We start from the raw sequence: 21,868 nt of genomic DNA, 5'->3' as shown, positions 1-21,868 counted from the left end.
TGGGGATTTCCAGGGATGAGGAATCCACTGTGCTGTTGCCTGTCCACTCCCAAACTACTGAATATTCACTGGTAAAAAATGGACCTGAAATGTTGAATAAATTTATGCTATGTGGGATGGCAGCATTTGGGTCATGTTGCAGTTTTGTGCAAGTTTTGTGCTAGACTAAAGAGAAAAGCACATTGCCACAGGAGAAAATTACAGACCATGAAGCAGCAAATAATGCCTTGGAATGAAGGGGGCCAGGAGAAAGTTTCAGGATGACTTGATTTGATTTGCAGCTCTTTATCGGTGAAATTTCACCTTATTTGCAGGAGGAATGATGAGGAGGACTCCATGATATCAGAAGGCCAATTAATTACTTTATTATACTATATTATTCTATACTATATTGCACTATATTATACTACATCAAAACTGAAACTGAACAAGAACTCAGCTGAGCAAAATCTCGTGACTTTCTCCTGACCAACAGTCTGGACACGTGCTTGGCTCTGATAGGCCAAGGAAACAGAACACATCACTGTGGGTAAACAACCTCCACATTGTATTCTACTTTGGCACAACACAACAGCAGCAAATGAGATTGAAATTGTTTTCATCATTCTTTTCTCTGCTTCTCTCAGGTTCAGAGGATGTGAATCCCACAGCTCCTGTAGAAACCTTTCCCACTTCACTACTGTCTGTTTTGGTTGGTAGGTGTCAAGACCAGCACAATTTACTGGGGTGAACTGGGGTGGGAAACCCAGATCTGGGAGAACCTCCCACCTGCTTTTGGATATTCCCTGTTTAAATGGCCAGGGATGGCATGAGCCACTGGGTCAGAGCATCCTGTTGATGACAGGAGCAGCTCAAAGCACGTAAAACCCCACCACAAGCAATGACTAAACCCCATCCATGGCTCTGGGAGGAAAGGCTCAGCTCCAGGCTGTGTGCAGACCATTCCTCCAGGAGCACTGGCCCTCCTGCAGGGCTGTCCTCTCCTCCTGGGAGCTGCTGCTCTCTCTGATCCATCCTCTGTCAATCCAGCATGGGAGAGGGTTGGCCAGGGCTGAACTGAAGGCACCCTCTTAATCAAAGTAAGAGGTGGGAGCTGGAGTGTTTGCAAAATACTGTACAAATGGGAGGGTTTGATGGTGTTAAATGAAGGATCAGATTCATTAAATTAAGTGGAAAGCAATGTACATGGATGATTTCAAGGGTTGAGGCTGAATATGGGTTTTATATAGGAAGTGATCAGCCACTATACACGACACAGAGCAGCTCTCAAACATTTTTAATGACAGTATTTGTACACACTTTAGTTTAATTAACACATGGCACAGGAGAGGGTTGGTAACTAGGATATGTAGTCCACACCAGTCATCTCAATCAGAATACATGAAATTTCAAGCATCAATACAACCAGAAGAACAGTACCCGTCCCTGCCCAGTGAGGTCTGGCAATTTGAATTTCCATCACACCTTGTGCTTTTTGGATGTGGCAGTAATTCCTTCCCTCCAGATGGAGAAGTCCCTTTAGAAGTCGATGATCAGATTCTCATTTGGATTTATTTCTTGTTTTGCAATCAAAATTAAGGGGACTGTGTATTGTCACTGCCCAGTGGTCCATGTCACCTTTCTGACAGTTATGTTTATTAGTAAATATGTAGTAATTGCTTCCAGAATTAACTGGAGCTGCTCTTCTGTGTCTGTCTGTGTAGGAGAGATTTCCTGTGATGTGTGATCCCTTTGTTAGCATGGCAGTCCCTGTGTGTTGGAGGCTGTGGCTGGGTTTCAGTTCTTGGCAGGCTCAGTCCGGGGCACCAATTTCAGAATAATCGGCTTCTCTGGTGTTAGGAGCCCCACTGAACTCAGCTTGATTGGGATCTGCAACAATGAGATGGATAAGTTAAACATGCAGGGATGAGAGGTTCAGGCACTGCTGGATCTGCAGTGCCTGGAAGTGTGAAATGTCTGGCCTTGGCACCCGGCTCCCTCCACGTGCCCCTCACCTGAGTCTCTTTGCAGGTCTGGAAGGTGAAATGCTGCAGCAGGGAGACGATGGCGACTTTCAGAATCAGGAGAGCAAACCTCATCCCAATGCAGTTTCTGGGCCCAGCCCCAAAGGGCAGGTATGTGTATGGGTCTATGGACTCCTTGTTCTCCTTATTGAACCTGGAGGATGGTTGGGGAAAAGAAAGGAAGGCAGCAAAACCACAAAACCTACACATCTTATTTATCCTGGGATCTCTCACTGCTGCCCTGCCCTGGTTTGGGTTTTTCCTAAAGTGTCTCAGGCTACCCCTGAAATTGAGTGCTGTGACCAAGCCCTTGTCAGAGACAGGATGGGGTCCCACCTGAGGGTTTAATTTTAATTCTCTCCATCCAGATTAGTGGAAGTGAGAAGTAAAGTGAAAATCCAGGCAGCATCCTCTCCCGCAGAGACAGATATTTCCTGTCTGTGGTATTTAGAGAGAGAAGAACCAGAAGTTATCTTGGTTTGGAGCAGCCTATGGCTTCAGTTTCTCTGGGAATGGGAAGTAGATATCAATTACGAAAATAACCAGCTAGGGAAGGTTATCCTTGAAAACAAGGAGGGAAAGCAATTCTGGAAGGATCAAATCTGGCATATTTAGTAGAAGCTTGTTTGTAAGGAACAGGTTCAACAAGAAGGATTATACAGAGGATGGCCAGCAGTTACAAAACCTCCAAATTTACCCACTCTCAGGAAGCTTAAAAACTGGGTACAAGATCCTGCGAGTATCAGTGCTATTCTCCCAAGAAGATTATGTTGTTTGAAACCCTGCTTTAAGCACAAAGCTCGGTTTCCTTTTAAAATGACATTCCCACGAGCCTGCAATTTCTCATCCGTATTGTTTGCAAAAAGATAGGAAGAACACCATTAGGAAGCTAATCAGAGATTAATGCTTAATTACTGAGGAAAAAGCAGAGTGATATTTCTTCCCTTTCATTAAGCTTTTTGTACCTTTCTGGCCTGAACTCATCTGGGTTGGGCCAGTACTCGGGGTCGCGGTGCAGGACGTAGGGTGGGATTGTGACCACGACTCCTTTGGGAATGGTCACTCCATTTATCTCCACGTCTTTCTTGCAGGTTCTCTCAATCCGCCCCCCGAGGGGATAGACCCTGAGGGTTTCATTCACTGTCATGTCAAGATATTCCAATTTCATAATTGCTTCGTACGTGAGAGGAGCCTGCAGGACAACACAAGGAAGGTGACCAGGCATGTTGGCATCAGAACTGGATTGTCCTAAAATGACTGTAGGAACAATAGTATCCTCAACCCCCACTGCCCCAAATTTGACTCAGACTCACTGAAGAACAAAATGTAAGGTAGAAATTGAGCAATTGGTTTCATTTTTCCACCTCTGAGTCATGGAAATGCTTGGAAATCCACGTGCTCTTCTGCAGAGTGTGGCAAATGGCAGTTGGGGTGGCTGGAAGGTTCCAGCTGCCAAAAGAAAACCACTGCAGGGCTGAGTTGTCTGAGTGTCTGTCTGCCAGATCTCTAGCTCCTAAACACCATGGATTTTCCAAGAGATGTCTCATTGCCCTGACTGAACCAGGAGGCCTGCAGGGTCAGAGTCCTCCCCATCACTCAGGGTCCTCCTTACCTTGTTGGGCAGGACTGTGTCAATCTCCTGCAGCACCTTTTCCTGCACATCAGGGTGCATGGCCAGCTCATAGGCCAGGAAACCTAAGGTGTTGCTGGTGGGTTCATACCCAGCAAAGATGAAGATGAATGCCTGGGCCAGGACCTCTATGTCGGTCAGGGCTGTGGGGAGAGGAGAAAAGCAGTGTTGGCTGATGGTCTCAGCAAGGAGCAGGCAGCAGGTGGTGTTGAGGCAGGTTTGTTGCAGTTGTGTGCTGATAACGCTTTCATAACTGCTCTACCTGCCTGGAAAAATCCATTTGATAGAGGAGGCAGGTGATTTCCTGGGCATAAATAACTGACATGGCAGTCCTGCTCCTGGGATCTTAATACCTAGTGCTGCTACCAGGAGACAGAGCTCCATCTGGAGCTGGGTGGTGAAGATGATGGTGACACAAACACCTCCCCCTATTCTCCTCACTCCCACAGCCCTGTGCCCATGATGGGGATTTGGCTGTTGTTACCTTTATGTGAGTGATTTGCTTCATTCTTCTCCTGGCTGGCTGAGCGCTGGGATTCGATCATCAGCTGCAGGAAATCTACCCTGCCCTGGGAGGGAAAGCAGGAGAGTCTCTTTGGTGACAGCTTCATTGGATGGCTTAGATAAGCAGATTTCACAGCCTAAGCACAAGTTTTAGACTGAGAGCATCCCCAAAATGCACACAACTTCCTTATTGAGAAATGTAACATTTGCTTTTTATTTTGGAAACCTGTCTGTACTGTCCATTAAGCCACTGGGTGGGAGAGCAGTGTCTTGAATGAATTTGGGTAAAGGGATCCAAACTCTAAAAGGCAGAATTTTGTCAGGAAGCAAGCTGCAGTTTTTGAAAAGCAAGAGGGGAAGGCACAACCCTAAAGGTGATTTTGCTACTCATGTGCTGCTTACTCTGCACTTGCTCATCCTCTGCCTAATCTTCTTCAGGGAGTCTTCACCCTCTCATTACAAGTGCTGCAGACTGAGGTTAGTCCAATTCTGCTCAGCCTTTATCTGGATTTAGCTTCAGATCACGGATGTACAAAGTCCTCCTGATTCTCTGCCAGGACGGGTCAGGTGGGGCTTTTCTGACAGTATTAAAATGAAGTGTTTACACTTGAGTAGGCTCAGGGTTTTGTTGAGTCATTGTACTTTGGCTTCACCTTTGATATCATCACCCTAATTATATCTCACTTCAGTGTTCTTTCTGCCACAATTGCTCTCAAATTCCTACTCACCTTGTGAGCCTCCTTTTCACGATCCTGCTTAATTTTGGCAAGGGATCTCATGAAAAAATCTACAGCATCATTGGGGAAGATATTTACGTTCATCTTGGCCATGACAGGAATAAGGAATGGGAAGGCAACTGAAAAATAAATATAAAATTAAATTGCACTCTTTAAAAAAAACCCTCCTGATAGCTGTGGATGCTACTGGGAATTTATTTCCTTTTTAAATTTCTTTAGATGAGAAAAGCATACACTTTGCCTTTTTTCCCTCTGTTTCATTCCCTTGGAATAGTTTTTGCATCACATGGGCACAACCAAGCTGGGTATAATCATTCATTTAAGAGAAGACCAAGGCATATTCCACCTCCTATTTCTAAGGCTCTGATTTCTAAGGTCTGGACACAACAGGCATATTTCTCTTGTGGCTCACAAGAGAAATACTGAAAATTCTGAGTTCTTTGTTCAGGCTGAGCTGTTCACTGCCTTGCTGTGATCATGCAAACATTTTCAAGTCCCTTTCAAGGCTTTTCCTTCCTCATAGAAACTGGATCTTCATACTCTCTATAGTTTCATGAAATCTACAGCACCAGAATCTCCTCTGTGGACAGATCCAAACTTTCCCTGGGTTTCAGCAAGGTATCTGACATTCATTTAAGGTCCATTGCTGCTAAGCTATTGCACTGGAGGAAATTGCATCTAATTACAGTCCCCACTAAGCCCTCACTTCCAGAAAATGCATTTCAGATAGCAGTGCTCTCCTCAAGCCTCACTTGCTTTTCAACCTTTAAATAATTTCCCAGCACTTTACTGGATATTTCTGGGTGGTTCATAAGTTTCTTGCACTGGGGATGCCAAAGGTGGAGGAAGCTTTTACCCATCTCATCCCCAGGATTTCAGCATGAAGCTCACAATGAGGAACTGATGAGACAAGGGACAGCAATTCATTCCTAGCAAGGGAAGTTATCCAAGCAAAACCTGGAGTCACTTACATGACAAGAGGAAGACTGGGTTAAAAAAGTCAAACTTGACCAGTTTCTTCATCTCTCTGACAAAGGGGTCCTTGGGGTTGTTCATGGAGTCAATGTTCACACCAAAGGAAGTGCTGGTGACCACATCCATGCTGTAGCTCCCAAAGATGCTGATGGAAAGTAGAAAAACATAGACTGTGGTTAAATATTTGGACTCAATGAATGTATTTTTTTCCTCATGTCTATGTGACATTCAAATATAAAGTCTCAGAAGACCTCCTGCCTTAGGTTGGAAGAGAAAATTGGCTATGTGGCACTGAACAGCACTTCTAGAGAAGGGGATAGATTTTTAGAGAGCTTTTGTTTCAAGACTGCACAGGTTTTGAAGTCAGACAGCTTTTTCCAAGGATTTTACAACAACATGGAATGGGTTGGTGGAAGGACAGCATGTGAAATTTAGCATTTAACCTCTTGAGGAGGGGTGGCAGCACACCTTGCCTCAAACAAGCCCTGGGAGTGGTCTAGTTCCACCCAGCACAGCCCCCTCTTCCAAGCTTGGAATGGGACATCTTGGATCTCTGGATTCACAAAGCTATGCTGGAGCACTTTCCTTCCTACATACCTCTGGGAAGTTTCCTAACATCCAAATGAAATTTTCCCCTTTTAAATTTCCAGTCAGGCTTTCAGTAAGTCCCATTCCTCCTTTCAGAGCCCTGACTGACCCAGGGAAAGATCTGCATTGCTGGTAGCCAATGAACCACAGCACTTTTAACAAGGTTTGCTCTGCCTGCTGCTCTTAGCAGCTACTTACTCCTTTACAGATATTGAGCTGTTCTCTTTCACTTGCTTTTGAACATTCTTCACCAAAGCTTCCCCATAGTGCTTCATTATAGGGAACATCTGTAACACAAACCAGGCATGGTCACTTCAGGACAATACATTTTACTCCTTTACACAGGCTCATGGAGACTACAGGGAGTGTCATGAATATTTACAAATAAAATCTCTCTGCTCAGGATTTATTTTAAGAGTTTTCTGGTTTCAGTTAGGCATTAGTCAAACAGGCCAGCTTAGTTGCCGGGCTCTGACTAAAGAAATCAGACCCCTGTGATAATCTCAGCCTGAAAACACTGCTTACTGGCTCTGATTTAGTCTGTACCTGCCCCGCTGGTTTACCTCCTTCAGTTTCCCACTGGTGAAGGTTGGAGAGAGCACAGTACGGAGCCTTTTCCAGTGGTCATCTTCAGCTAATGAGATGGCGTTGGTCAGTACCCCGGCCAGGTCCGCGCGCTGCAGGGGCAAGCGGGCAGAGTTAACCCCAGGAAAGAGAGCAGCCTCCTTGCAGGGGTGCAATGTGGCACACAAGCCCCTGCCCGGGCTCTTCCAGTGGCATTGCTGCTGGCAGCAAGCTGTGGCCTGACAAACAGCCTCTCTCAAGGCACACATCCATAAATAAACTCCTTTCCTACACTAAACCAACAGTGAGATGCTATTCCCAGCCCCAGCACAAGTCCAACACCTGCATGTCTGTGTGTACCCGCCATGTCCCATCCCTGCATCCCAGCTGGTGGCACGTGTGTACCCTTATAGATTCCTGCACGCTCCCACAGACCCAAATCCATCCATATATGCATAAATATGTAATAGGTGTGAGAACAGACTTGGTCTGCTCCCTCTGCCAGCCCGTGTGTGCAGTTCAGGCTGTAAGGCAGGGGAACAGTGACGTGCAGTGGTTGTGTTCAGCAATCCCTGTAGTGCAGCCACTGGTTCCCAAAGCATGCTTGGCATGCCTGTCTCCCCCTGCACTTTTCTGGACTCTGTGGTCGATCACAGCACTTGTGCTCTTACCCTGCGGTTGGTGAAGGTGGTGTAACAATCTTTAACCAGCACAGATTTGATGATCTGGGGGTCTGTGACAGCCAGCGTGGGCTGTCTGCCATCGTAAATCCTGGTGGGGGGAGAAGAGAACCAGGTAAATAACCGCAGATAATTTAAGTGTAAGGCTTGGCTGATGCCCACGAGATGCCCATGTGTTGATCTAATGTTCTTCCATCAGCAGCCTTGTTGCTCTGTTGTCTGAGTACAAAATTGTAGAAAGTAGAGATGGAAAAGGACTCCTAGACCTTTTCCCATCTGGTTTTGGAAATGGTAAAGGGGGATATACACACTCCAAATTCACTGGGAAATGAGCAGAGCTCAGTTGCTCAAAGGACCAGATACTAAATGAAGCAAGTGTCTTCACTTCCTCCCCTGACTCTCTGTGTTTTTCCAGGCACTTAAGCACATTACAGTATTAGAAGGAAACTTGTTCGACCCCTTTCAGGCTCTTGAGTTGGATGTCTGGAGACTTGGGCTGACAGCACTGAGACATCCTTGGAGATGAAACTCAGTCCTTGGTTTTGTCTTTTTAAGCTGCCAGTTCTGAAGGCTTTCCTGGAACAGATGTAGATTAAGCTGATCTGTGCTCTCTACCCATTTGTGCAAACATATATTTTCCAGACTCCATTTCTTAAAGCTGCTGTAGGGACCAGTGGATGCATCTTGCAGGATATGCAAGGTTGTAGCCTAAGTTATAACAACTGTGATGAAAGCTATGGGAGGAGGTGTCTAGAACAGAAGAGCCATAACTGCAGCAGCTCCTGCTGCAGCAGGTGGGGATCAGCAGCACAAGGAATTCTTTGGATCAGCTCCAAAGGGAGTCACTCACATTCCTTTGCTGTTGGTAAACCAGAGGAACCCAACCTCCCAGTTCCAGATCCTGCTGAAGTAAATAGTTCTGCTGATGATTTTGTTAGGGGCAGGTGAGGGCCTTTTGTTACCAGATTTAAACTGCTTTTCACAGCACTGGTCAAAATAGTTTCTGTATGATGTGACAGTGTCACAGCTCTGTGTCACCAGGCTCCAAGTAAGCCACCTGCAGCACCCTGTCACTGCTGCTCTCATCCTGTTGGGACTTTCAGGGCTGCAGGTGGAGAAATGAACATGTTCCTAATGAACGTGTTCTTCCATTTGTGCAGATTCTAGTTTTATTCTCCGAAGAGATCAGTGGCTCGTACTCACCCCCAGATTTTCCCGTATTTCTTGAAACATTCTGTGTCAAATTCCAGGAAACCCTGTGGAATGCAATTTAAAAATTGTATTGGGTTATCCTGGACTGAAAAAGACCCACAAGGACCATCCAAGTCCAACTCCTGGACCTGCACAGGTCAGCCCCAAAAATCCCACCGTGTGTGAGAGTGTTGTCTGAATGCTCCTTGAGATCTGGCAGTGTTGGTGCTGAGTTCTCTGAGAGAGGATGCAGTGGAAGGGAAGATGTTGGACATGGTGGGTGGGGAGGAAAAGCCTTAAACTAATGTTCAGAGCTGCTTTATGAGCAGCCAAAGCCACGATGAGGCGTGAATGTGCACTGTGCTTTGAGGGAGCTCTTGGCCAGGGCGCTGGCAAAGGGCAGCTGGAAATCAGCCAGCCAGGAGTGCTCCTCTGGGGATGCCCCTTGGTCTGTGCTGCTGAGCCTTATCCCACACTGGTCTTTTGTAGTGGTTTTGCTTTGCCAATTTGAGATTTCCCAGCCAATGCACCAATTAGTCTGGTGGGTTCAGTGCTGACCAATCATCAGTGCACTCACTAGAATGCACTTCTTCATTTCCTGCTGTGAGGTAGGATTAGGAGAAATGCAAAGCAGGCTCAAAACTTTAAAAGCCTTTAAAAGAAAAAAATATTAACAGTAACTAAAAGAGTAATAAGAATAAGAACAAAACCTTCAGGACACTTCTCCTCCCCCTGCAACCTTTCTTGACAACATAAAGAAACAAAAGAAACATAAAGAAACAAAACCTAAAATTTCAGTCAGTTTGCCACTTCTAGAATAGTCTTTCTTCAGTTCCCTTAGGGAAGAGAAGTCCCTCTTGTTAATGTTATGGAGATCTCTCCACAAGAAAATAGTTCTCTTGTGGCTTTTAACTTCCACAAACAGCAGCCACCTGGGGAAATCTGCAATCATGAAATCCCTCCCATTTTCCACAAGCTTTTCCCACAGCTGTGTTTATGGGCCATGTCAACTTCTGGGATACTGTTTTAGAGATGAGCTGTTCAAGACAAAGGTTCTCATTATCTGTCTCTGAAATCATCTTCCTGGGGGCGCAGGATCTTCATCACTCTTCTCTCCTTCTCTGTTCAAACTTCTCATAGGATCACAGCTACTTTAACATCTGCTTACTTTAGCATGGAACCCTTTGTTCAATATCTACAATTTGAACACTTTCATCTCCTCATACTTTCATGCATTATAGGGAAAAAGAATCTTCCTCCATAGCTTTAAAGGAGGATTTCAGCCCTAAGATCAAGACATCTCCTCATCCCTCTCATCTGGGACTTGACTTCTTCTGTACTGACTTCAGTGTGCTCATGTTGTTCCTCTACACTGCCGGCATTTTGTTTCTTTCTCTAGGGAGGATTGAAGCACTGAGAGAGTTAATATCTCGCCCAGGGCCTGCAGATGGTCACACTGGGCTGGGCCCAGTAGTTTGTGGCAGGAACTGTGGCTGAGGGGGGCTAATGGCTTCTCCTCTCCCCGGCCCAGTCGTTTTGGGCTAATCTCAATGGTGGTAGAATCTTGGCCGAGCTGGCCAGGCCCAGGGCTGCTCCTGAGGCTGGCAGACCCGGCTGGGCCCTGGGGAGGCAGCCAGGCTGGGCCCAGTAGCACCAAGATGTCAGAAATTGCAGCCACGGCCTGGCCCGGCCTCAGCCCCCCACACACACTCCCCTCACCTGCCCAGCACCACAGGAATGGGGCCTGACCTGCAGCAGGGGCCGCCCGACCAGGCCTGGCCCCTGTTATCTCTTTGGTTACCAGAAAAGAGTGAGTTCCCAGGTTTCTTTTGTCTTTAGCTTATGTTTTTCACAGAGGTGTGTACAGCTTTCCATTGGTTCAAACAGATTGTCACTTAAACAGAAGCTTTGCATCACTTCTGTGAATGCCTCCAGTGCAAACCCACCACACCTGTGCACAGGCCCTGCGTGACAGAGGAGCTGGCATTTGGAGACAACTTATCAGCACTCTGTATCTGTTCAGCTACAGCTGTGCCAGCAAAGGCAGCTTCAGGCACTCACTTTGCGATATTCCAGGGATGTCCCAAAGAAAGGAAGAGGTCTTGGCCCAGGAATGCCCAACTTCTTGAACAGACCAAACGGCCAGATCCCATACCTGCGGGACAGAAAAGAGAAGTGTTACAGCACTGTGGCACTGGGATGTGAGCTCTCCTCAACCTCGACACTGCAGCAACATCCCCTGGGACATGAGGGAGAGGAGGTTGAACCAAGTGGTGGAAAAAAAGCAAGTGAAAACTGCCCTGTAAAAAACTACTTGATAACCATGGTAAGGCTCACACAGAGCTTCAGAGGGATCCTTTTGGTGTGAAAGCAATTGTTTCCACCAGACCACCTGTGGAGACAGCATCTAGAAATCTTGAGCAAAAGTCCTAAAAGGGGCTCATTGTCTACCAAAGGAGAGGCAGAAAACAGAGCTGGAAGAAGGAACACCAAGCTAACATGTTTGAATTGAAGAGAAATCAAAGCAATGCCAGGAATTATGTCCCAAACAGGGCCTTTTGTCAAACTGTACTTCAATTTCAGTAATTGTTCTCCTTCCCTTAGTCCAGCATTAGCTCAGTGGAAGCCTAGTCTTGATGGTTTTCTCTTTAGATTTTATTGACAGCCTTGCAAATTTCTTTCCTCTGAAGCACCCTTCCTGGCAGCTCTGAAGTTATTGCTCCTACCTTGGGGCTTTCTCTTTCTCAACAAGGGCCTGGGCTGCAGCCCTTTGAAGCTCGTCTTTGGCTATGTTGAAAGAGCTCCTCAAAATATTTGGTTTTAGTTAGTAGCTGCAGCTTCCCAAGTGAGCAGTTCATTGCAGAAAGGATGTAAAGCAGGGAAAGTTTGGCCGGGGGATGTTATCAGAGATCCTCTTCAGGTCACGAGGCAGCAGCTGCTCAGACAGGATCTTGGGGATGCTTATTTGAAAAGCCAAAATCTAGGTTGAGACATAGGGAGGGTCTCCCTTACAATTACCAATGCTTTTTTTAAATTCTCGGGAGCCCAAATGAGATCAGTGTCCCCCAGCACAGCTTCTGCCAGAGTAAAAAGTCCAGATACCAACTTATGGTCCAAGCAGGACAGGTGAAAAATGAGGAGCTGGGTGTGTTCAGGTGAAAAAAGGATTCACACAACTCAGTCTGTCAATGTTTAACTTTTTTTTTGTCAAAGGTTAATTCGGTGCTAGGAATCAAATGATTGTGGATTCTCATTTGTAATGTTTATAGGTAGCCAAAGATGTCAGAAAATGTCAGGCAGGGCTGGTTACAAAGCCCAGAAATACTGTACGAAAACAGGCTTAGACCACTTGAAATATGGCCAGGAAAATGTAGTCTAACACTCCTACAAGTAAAATGTGTCAGGGTTTTCTGCAGACTGAAAAGAACCATTCAGTGTAAAGCCAAAGAATAATCATTACTTCTTCCTACCATGGATGTGAATCAGAAATGGCTGAAGTTCTCTCATGTGTGAACTGGAACAGTGTTGCTCCAGCTGGACAAGAAGCATCTAAACAACCTCTCTGTGTCAATGGGCAGTGAAATTTATATTTTAGCTCTGATGTCAGAACACAGAGATCTGGGTTTAGTCCCTTTTGCCACAACAGAATTACAGGGGCCTGCAGAAGGCACAAGTCTGGTAAGCAGCAATCTCAGATAACCACAGAGTTACTGAAATAGGAGAGCTTGGGTCAAGATTCAGGGTGGCTTTTTTGGTTTTGTTAGTTTGGTTTGCTTTGGGGTTCAGTGAGGGTTTTTTGTTTTGTTTTGTTGGGGTTTTTTTGGTAAGAGCCAGCCCCAAACAGGCCTTTCAGTGATCCAAATCACAGGAAAAATATGGCTAAAACTCTGAGCTTGCTGAACTGCTGTGGCTGGAGCATTGCCAGGGCAGACAAATGGGCTGTGCTTGTGTGCACCACATCAGTCAGGGGTTTTTACCCAGCCCTGCCCTGCTGCAGTGCTGAAAGCCAAGGACAGCATTTCCTCAGTAGCAGGGGTGCCCTGAAGCACTGGGGGTACATTTCTGCTGTGGGATTTTGTCTGGAAAGCCAGGAGCAGGTGGCTGACATTGCTCTGTGCTCCACTCCTTCCCCCAGCATGGGTAGCTGTGAGGAGGAACATGGGATGGAAATCAAACCTCTGCAAACGACCCCTCCTTGTCCAGGTGCCCCTGAGGAGAATCTTAGCTGGGCACCATGGAAGAAGTCAGGAGTAAAAACTGATCCTACAGATATTCTTCTCCTGGTGCTTTTCTGCTGCTCTCCACCTGTGCAGGAGGGTCATATTCTACTGGCTCGCCTGCAGAGCAGCCTCAGCCAGGGAGGCACAGCTGGATGTCTGTGAAAAATCACCTGATGGGTCAGGACCCTGACTGAAACCAGCACCCTGATGGTAACCAGTACCTGGCATTGTTATTATCCAATTATTTCTTTGATGCTGAGCAGTAATCTCATAACTGGATGGGAATACTCCAAACCTTGGAGCAAGATCACACACATGTTCAGTCTTTAGACTTCTCTGCTACATCCCAGAGCCTGGTTAGATGATGGAAAAGTGGAAATCACATCTACTCTTCAGCAGATTAGTTGTATGAAAGTGAGCAATGGCAAAAAGAGAGAAATGGCAGGAGCAGAGAATCAATAAAGAATATTTTACTCACACTAGAAGGACGACCATGAAAAGAAGTACAAGGGCCCATGTTTCTGTAGAGAAAGAAGGCAGAAGGGTCATTTCAGTTCTTCTCTGATTGGCTCTGAGTTCTGCCTTGACGTGCTTGTCCCTCGTCAGTAGGAAATAGGAGTGTTTCACACTGTGCAATCTTTTTTATCCAGTCATATGATTTAGGGGCCCTCCTTCTGTGACAAAGGAGGAGGAGTGGAAGGTAAAGGTAGAAAAGCCTGCTAATCTGAAAAACACCATTCATGTGATAGACTGAACTGTCTAAGGTTCAAGTTATTTAATGCATGTGTTGCCAAACATTTCAGCTGGTTTCCCTGTTGTAAGTAATAACTGCCTTCCCATTGACTCATGCCCCTGGGCTCCTACACCAAACTAAATAAAAACAGGTTACAATGAAAAGGTAAATCCCATAGCAGGTGTCAGAGTTGGTTTACAAAAGGGAAAGAGAAGGGAAAAGGTTATTCACATATTGTATGACAAGAGCTTTTCTAGCAGATGAATCAACTTTGACAGAATTTAAGATTTTGTTTGAAATCTCTCTCTCTCTCTCTCTGTGTTGTGAAGTGCAAGTGCTGCCTGCGGTGAGTCAGAAGCAGCTTCTAACTATTTGTCCCCTCTAAAGGCTCTAGAAGTCCAGTCCACCTTGTTTGCTGGCCTGTGGCCAGGTGTTATGTAAGAGAAATGTTGTCACTCCACAACTGTAAACAGTTGAAGTGCCACCCTTTCCAAAGCACAAGCACTCATGGCTTGTGAATAAAACTCATGCCCACCCTTCTGCCACAGCTGAGGAAAAGGCACAGGAAAAGGGAAAACATGAATTTTGTACAGGCTCTCCTGTAAGGATGATGCTGAAAACCAAGAGCAGGTGTGGATGTGCTGAGGGGAGATTATGGTATGGAGAAAACTGAGCTCTTTGGATGGTGTTTGTTAGTGGGGATCAAGCCAGGGCAGGAAGTTCTATGGTTTGCATTGGTGTGCACTATAGCAATTTTAGAGCTTTATTCAGAATTCTAAAATGAGCAATTCCCTTCATATTAGCAGAGCTGCTGCCTTCAGAAGGGAGTTTACTGTCTGCATTGGGGCAAGTTGGGTGGTGTTTTAATTTTTTGGCACATCAGGAGCCTTGTGTCTGCAAGGATGTGGCTGTGATAGACACTGCACTGACCGAGCAGTGGATCTCAGTCCACATCCCAAGGAGCATCATCTGCCTTATCTCAACATTTGTATCTCATTTCTCTTTTGCCCTGGCCTTTGCACTGGCCTTTGGAGACAGAACAGTTGTAGATTATTTTGTAATAAACACAGTTTGTTTTAGTTTGACGTGAACAGACAAGTTCATGACACAGCTTTCCAAGCCTATGCTGAGTTCTGCCTTTCTTGATTCAGAGGTGTTGCAAGAGCATGGTTCGAGGTTCAAGAGGTGCTTTCCCCTTCAGGAAGTGGTCACAGCAGTGACTGGTGCTCCAGGGTTCCTCTTTGCCCATTTTGACACAGCCTTGATATTTGAGTTTACTAGACACCAAAATGTTCCCAACTCGCTGTGTTGGGAAATAGGTTAACACAGTTTATTCAGGAAATAGGATTGTTGGAGGGCTCTCCATCCTCAGTAAAAATAAGCCTCAATCTTTGTCCTCCTTGCATCATTTTTAGGGGTAATTATAGTTTCTGGGAAAATTGGTGTGAAAAACCAGAGATGTAAAGTTTTGCTGTGGTTTTCCATGGTGACCTGATGATCTCTTCCAAATGGAATGTGCCAATTGACTTCAAACAAACAACACAATCCCACCATCCCCTTAGAGACAGCTGGTAGATAAACAGAAGAACCCCATGGCAATTAATCCATGCCAAAGGGAAGTCAATGACCCAGGAAAGACTGATTGATTTTCACATGTAACCCCAGCTCAGAGCCAGTTTATGCCCTAAGGTGCACTCTACTAAAAGTGTAAACCCCCAACTGTGGTGTCCCCTAAGCTGCTCAGGGGTGCAGCACAGTTGTTCCTTCACCCTTCCAAGACCTTTATAACATCTGAGTCCTGACCACCACGGGCTTTTGTACCCATCCTCTGCTTCTCCTGGACATTGGGAAGTTCCACTGCATCCCCCCATGGCTTCAGGGGAGCCCTCCAGGTGTCTGGAGCAGAGGCATAGTGCTCAGGAGCATGAGAAGGTGCAACCCCCAATTTTGGCTGTGAATACCCTGCTGGTGACACCTCAAGTCCTACTCATGGGTGACAATGACACACACAATACCCACCCCTTGTCATTTAGGCTGTTGCCACTGAGTTTCCAGGATGGTCACAGGCTGAGATGCTAAAAAGTCAAAATTTGCAGCAAATTCAGAGGAGAACTGAGCTGCTTTCCCATTTCTAATGCCCCTGGGAAGCTCAGATTAATGGATTAATGGTTTTCAGCAAAGCAAAATAACAACAGGTTGCAATGTGCAGCCTAATGAAGGGAGTGCTGCAAATCCAGGCTGTGAACAAGGTGTGATGAGGAGAAAGGATTTTCAGGGAATAATGACTGGGGGCTGGGCAGAAAAATAGAGGAACATGTATATCTTTCACAAGCTGTGAAACCAAAGGATGTAGGGTTGAAAGGACACCCTGGAATAGCAATTATGACTGTGGCACAGGTGTGGGGGGGAACGAGCTGTTCAGAAGAGAAAGAACTGTTGGGGGGAAGGAAAAAAGCCCCAGTGGGTAATGTCTTGTGTTCCTGATGAGAAGGACTGCACAGGTATAGGGAAGGCCAGGCTGGAGAAGCCTGAATCTTTAGGTCTAACTCACTTTGGAGTATGGTTGTGAAAGAGGTTCTGCTGAGCTACTTTGGGGAATTTGTTTTAGATTCCCAGGGCTGGAGCAGTAGAGACTCTGCAGTGCTACTCAGGGTATAAATATTGCAAAGTTGTGTCGTTATGGAGTACGTTAAACTCTCTAGATACTGATGATAAAAATTGCTGCTGTTCTTGCAGACCTCAGCTAATCTCTGTAGGGGAGGGAGAAGGCAGATTTCTGCCCTGGACAAACACCAAACTGGCAACCAGTGACACAGGTTTAGTCTCAGTGTTGATGAGTAATTTAAGATATTCTGAAAGAAGAATAAAGAGTAATATTACCTTGGGTTCAACGAACCACATTCATTTCATTTAACATTAAGTCTAAACAAAACCCAAGTCTGTAACTCAGACTCATTTTTCAAGAGGACAAACAGGTGAAACAAACCAGTGGAATATCTCAGGACCTTCAGTGTAGACTGTCTGTAACCTCCTTTTTGAAATCAGCTGTGCTAATATTATCAGCTAGTTATATGTCAAGAGACTTTCAACTGCCTGAACAGCCGCATTGCAAGGATGCTCAGAAGAAATCAAACCAGTAGGAAGTGAAGGAAAAAAACAACAACAAAGATTTTGCAGTTCAAAGTCCACTGTTTTATATTTTTATGTTCTGGCCATAAAATCTTCTTGTTTCTATGCCTGACTCAGAGCAGCCCAGTGCTAGAACACATTGACTTGCTGGAGTCCAGTTAAGGGAGGCTCCAGCAAATCAGTGGCACTTTTCAGCCCCTTGGAGAAGTGCCCCCAAACCCCTTGGTTTGTTTAGTCTGACTAAATGATAACTGGGCTGGAAGGAGGTTGCTATGAGAATAAATGCCAGGTAGAAGAGCTAGTGAATCAAATTATGATGTTGGCCCAGAGACAAATGGGAATAATCCAGCCATGAGTAATTGCTAGGCTGAAAATGAGCACAGTCCTGGCCTGGAAAGCTCAGGAGTCCTTACTTTATAGGGTTAAAAGGGAGGAAAAAAGGGTCAGATAATGTAAAATGAGGAGAGATAAGGAACTGCTGGTGGGAGCAGGGAGTAATACATTAAACTTACAGAGTTCCTCTGCCAGAGCATTGCAGGTTCACTTTCTACACAGAAGATGTGGGGCTGCAAATATTTATTTTCCCTGATACACAGTGGTTTAGTAACCCACAGAAAAATGCTTCATAATGAAGGTTAAAGTTTTTTTGCTGTGGTGAAAATATTGATACACTACTGCTGAAAAAAAAAAAATCAATGTATTTGGAGGGTTCTCTAATGATACTTTATGTAGTTCTGTGTATAGATGACTGATACCCTCCCGCATCTAGATTTCTGTGGGATTTAAAAAGCTCACAAAAAAACCTCAACAAAAACATAATTAATTCCCCTGGATGTTTTGTTCCATATACTGAACTTTGGAATTAAACAGAAACTAGGACATTTTTCTGATGTTTTTTTCAGTTAAAGTAATATCCCTGATATATCCCAATCTTCCTTCATAATCTTTGCAATATATCATTATATTTCTTTTCATTCCAAGAAATGACAGCTACAAAAGCTGTATGAAATCTGGATGGCTAATTAACTCTGAGAACTGCATTCTTTTGCCCAATCTAATACAAAAGCCTGTTCGACGTTCTTTAGCCTTTTAGAATGAATTAAGAAATAATAAAATACCCTGCCAGCTCCACCCATGACTTACCTACAATGCAATGAAAGACAAGGTTACATTCCACAAGGGAACAGCAGCAAAAATCCCTGACAAAAGCAAATACAGGTGAGGGACAAATGCAAATATAGGCGAGATGTATTTCCAGTACAAGGGGGAGATCATGTTCTTGATATTTTCAGGAGGATATTTTGATGAGAGTGGTGCTTTGTTGTGCCATCATTTTGGCAAAGTCATCCCAAGAAGTCATTGCCCAGCAGAGTCCTGCTTTGGCATGTCAGAATTCTGCTTTGGGGTGTCAGTTCTGCACTGGGATGTCACAGCCTGGTGAAGTCCGGGCACTTGACTCATTCAGAACAATGGATCTTTTAGAGGGTGACAAATCATCGGGTGTGTGAAGGACTTTGCTATGCAAAGCAGTGCCCGAGATCGTGCCCAAGGCAGGAATAATAACGTCATGTCTCCAGTCGGTGTCCCTGCCATCTCCCACAGGGTGACCTGCTCCCATTAGCTCATTAGCTTCAGCTCCCTTGTGGTTGGAGTTACACCCTTAGTAAGGACCGTGAGACTCCGGTATTTGTCACAAATGAAACCAAGATCCTTTCTCAGTGTGTTTTTCACACCACAGATCACTCGCCTCCATCATTTGTCATGGGGAAGCTGCTCTTTGGTGGCTGGGATAGATGTGACAGCTGTCCTGACAAAGATGTGCCAAAGTGCTCAATGTCAGAGCACTGGAGCTTCATGGAAAGGGCTCTGTGTGATAACAGAGATGATTGGGGGTTAGTGCTTTTCACCTAAATGGGTGTGTTTCCAAATTGCCACTCCCTCCATCAGCTACCTGATCTGCTCATCTTGGCATTATTTTCACATCACATGTCAGTGCATCCTGATAGGTTCTTTTTCTCTGTAGTTTTCTAAACAGAAGTTTCTTGAGGTCTAAAGTTTTAGCCTAGAGTCAAGTTGGATTTTTGGGGTGTTTATTTGTGCTTGTTTTTGTTATTTTAAAAACCAGTCCCTAAAATCATCTTACATGAGCAAAATACAAGCTTGTTGTTTGAATCACTCTGTGATAAATCCTTAGGTATTTTGTATTTGTGCTAAGGGTTAGTCTGTTAAACAAATAGAAAGAAAAAAGTTGGATCATCATTATTTCAGATTGGAAATTACTCTGAGGGGTCAAAGGAGTTTAAAGTACTCAGTAGCACAGACCTGGGTCAAAGGGTCCCTGGAATTGGCTTATCTGAACTCAGAGGCTGACAAGAATAAGTCTTTTGGGGTGTCATGAGTTCTGATCTTGGGTCTGGGTGTAAAAACCTTTCTCTCAGTTTGACTTGCTCATGCAGTTTGCCTGGTTGAATGTTTAACCAGTCACTAAATGGTGTGGTGATGCTCACCTTGCTGAGCCTGGAAATCCCTAAGAGAAGCATGGGAGAGGATGAGTCCCACCAGAAAAATGCCCACCAGTCCCAAGAAACTGGGCATCTGGTTTTTCTGGAGCAGGACACTTTTATTTGGTCCTTCTGTGCTTTTATAGCATTTTGTGCCCCTCTGGGTTCTGACTTGTCCACACCAGCTCTGCATCCCTGGCAGGGGGCACTTTGCCTGTATGCAGAAATGCTTGCCTTGGCTGGTGGGGGCACCTCCAGCCCCAAAGCTCCAAATCTTTTGGGTGCCTATTTCCACAGCAGGCTGTTCCAGCTGCTCTTTGGATTGAGGGAGAAGTTTATTTTGGAGAATAGTTTGGCGTGTGCTCACCAGAGCGCTCCAGCTCTGGTTCCACACTGGTTGGTACCGACACCTTGGAGATGGATTCAGGTGCAAATCTGACAAGACACATATAAATGACAGGGACAGAAATAGTAGCTTTAAAACACAATTATTCCCTTAGGCTGATGCTCCTGCCCAGCAGCGTGGCAGGTTCTCAAGGAAAAAGCAGCAGGAGGGAAAGCAGCTTCAAAACCTTTCTCTGAAGTTTCATGCCCTCACTCTGCAATCCTTATACACCCAAGAAATCCTTACATCTGTGACCTGAGTTACCAATGCTGAGTGCCTGAGTGGAGACTGGGAATCAGATGTTAATTAAGATATTGATCACTATCAACAGTTTGACCAGTGGCCCTTGCCATCTCCATCCTGATTTACACATTTGAAGAAGAGCCACTGCTGACCCTCCTGCCATTTCATCCCTTCCCCAGGATGGTTCTTGGTGGTCAGAGCTCCTTATTTTCCATGTTAAGTGGGGGAAGGCTTTTTTTGAAGGCTTCACATTATGCTTTCCTCTCTCCTGCTCCAACACCAGCAGCAATTCCCAGTCTTCCCAATAACCTTCAGCTTCCCCGTGCCTCTGTGTATAACAAAGGCAGACCTTTAAAATGTTGGACAGAGACCCAAACTGAAGGGCACCGTGATAAATTCTGGCAGAAGTCTGACATGATGGGAAATTCATTCCTCCCACATAAATTATTTTCTTGTGCTTTTCAGGCTTTAGCCTTTTCCTGTGCATTTTCAGCAATAAACAATGAAATATGACATTATTTACTCGTGAAGCACTAATAATGTGTACACACCATAAAACCTGAGGCTGCTCTGGTGAGCTCCCTGTCACAGCATAAACACAGGGAAGCAGGACATGCTGGGGACCCCGTGCAGGGACAGGCACCTGTCCCAGCTGCTTCCCTGCTTTATTCCTCCCTGAAGCATCACTTACTGCAGGCAGCCCAATTTATTCCCTGCTGACTTAGCTCCCCAAACACATGGCATGCCCTCTGCTTTAGGGTTCATCTCCCTTTATTTTATAAACACCCCTGAGCTACTCTATTGCTACCTGACCCAGCTTGTTTAGTGACACAACCCCAGCTCAGCAGGGGTTGGGATATAGGATAAAACCTGAGCCTTGCTAAACCCCACTGCAGGGCTTGGGCATGGCTAACTCAGCATGGCTGCCTGCAGGGGCAAAGCGTCCGAAGGGATTTTCAGCATGTGTGCATGGATAATGCCATAACAAAGTCCAGATGCTTGAAGTTTTTGCATGATTTTTTTTATTTATTTCTTGAGGCCTTTCATGTTGATGTGGCTTGACTTTGTGTCACTGAGCTTTGGGTTAGCTTAGCCTGGCTTTGTGAGTTCAGAAAGAGCCATGTCCACACCATGTCCCTGGATCCACTTGGTGTCCTTGGCACTTGTCCTTGGCTCTGTGGGCTGGGAGCTGGCTGGATCTGCAGCAGCAGCCTCTGCTTGGAGAAGAGCTTTGTGGGATGTGTTTATGGCATCCCTCTGGTACCACTTCTCATGTTAGGCCAAGCCAGGGAAATTTTAGATTTAAACTAAAGGTGAATCCTGGGGTGCTATCAAGGCTATGAGCCCAGGGGGATTCCTGCAAAGACTCCTGTGAGGACTTGGATTGACTGTGTGGGGTAGCCAGGCCATAGTCTGTCATCCTTTTGGGTTTTGGCAGTGTGAGGAGCAGGGTTTGCCTTTGGACCCCTCAGAATGCCCAGGAGATGAGAGCTGGCAGCTTGGTGAGCCTGCCTGAGAGCAGCGAGGAGGAACCTGGCCTCCTCCAAATAGGAGGCAGCTTTGGCCACATCTATTATCATTATTGGAGCTGTCAGCTGCGATTCAATACAAGGCTTCAGATGGATGTATCAGGGCCAGCTTCCTCACTGCCTCACCCCAGCACAAGGAGCCAGCTCCAGCCTCATTTGTGCTCATTTAATCCATTGATTTCACCCGAGCGAAGGGTGAGGAGGGAGGCAGCAGTGGGATCTGTTGGACTGAGGTTTTTTCTGACTTAGAGATGGG

The 21,868-nt window shown here is 45.6% G+C and overlaps 1 protein-coding gene across 1 annotated transcript; it reads right to left on the bottom strand.

Annotated features, from left to right (window-relative positions):
- Window positions 1–1,262: 1,262 nt before the first annotated feature.
- Window positions 1,263–13,691, bottom strand: LOC139598353 (cytochrome P450 3A9-like). The gene is made up of 13 exons (XM_071444674.1): window positions 13,571–13,691; window positions 10,934–11,027; window positions 8,885–8,937; window positions 7,673–7,772; window positions 7,001–7,114; window positions 6,636–6,724; window positions 5,846–5,994; window positions 4,866–4,993; window positions 4,118–4,202; window positions 3,616–3,776; window positions 2,969–3,195; window positions 1,995–2,157; window positions 1,263–1,869 (listed from the first exon to the last, which is right to left on the bottom strand). Exons 1-13 carry the CDS (start codon window positions 13,639–13,641, stop codon window positions 1,777–1,779), a joined length of 1,527 nt encoding a protein of 508 aa, XP_071300775.1. The 5' UTR covers window positions 13,642–13,691; the 3' UTR covers window positions 1,263–1,776.
- Between the last annotated feature and the right edge of the window lie 8,177 nt (window positions 13,692–21,868).

Source organism: Agelaius tricolor, unplaced genomic scaffold, assembly GCF_023055355.1.
Source record: "Agelaius tricolor isolate 1412-34295 unplaced genomic scaffold, bAgeTri1.0.p SCAF_19, whole genome shotgun sequence".
Lineage (NCBI taxonomy): Eukaryota > Metazoa > Chordata > Aves > Passeriformes > Icteridae > Agelaius > Agelaius tricolor.
The sequence above is the reverse complement of the archived record's forward strand: the minus strand, read 5'-3'. Positions and strand labels throughout refer to the sequence as shown.

What these genes read in the sequence shown, in the direction of transcription:
- LOC139598353 (XM_071444674.1), bottom strand. Translation starts at nt 13,641, where the DNA reads ATGACCCTTCTGCCTTCTTTCTCTACAGAAACATGGGCCCTTGTACTT. An exon ending in CATCCCTGGAATATCGCAAA is followed by an intron (nt 8,938 to 10,933) that starts GTGAGTGCCTGA and finishes TGCATTCCACAG; the next exon opens with GGTTTCCTGGAATTTGACAC. An exon ending in CCACCTTCACCAACCGCAGG is followed by an intron (nt 7,115 to 7,672) that starts GTAAGAGCACAA and finishes TTGCCCCTGCAG; the next exon opens with CGCGCGGACCTGGCCGGGGT.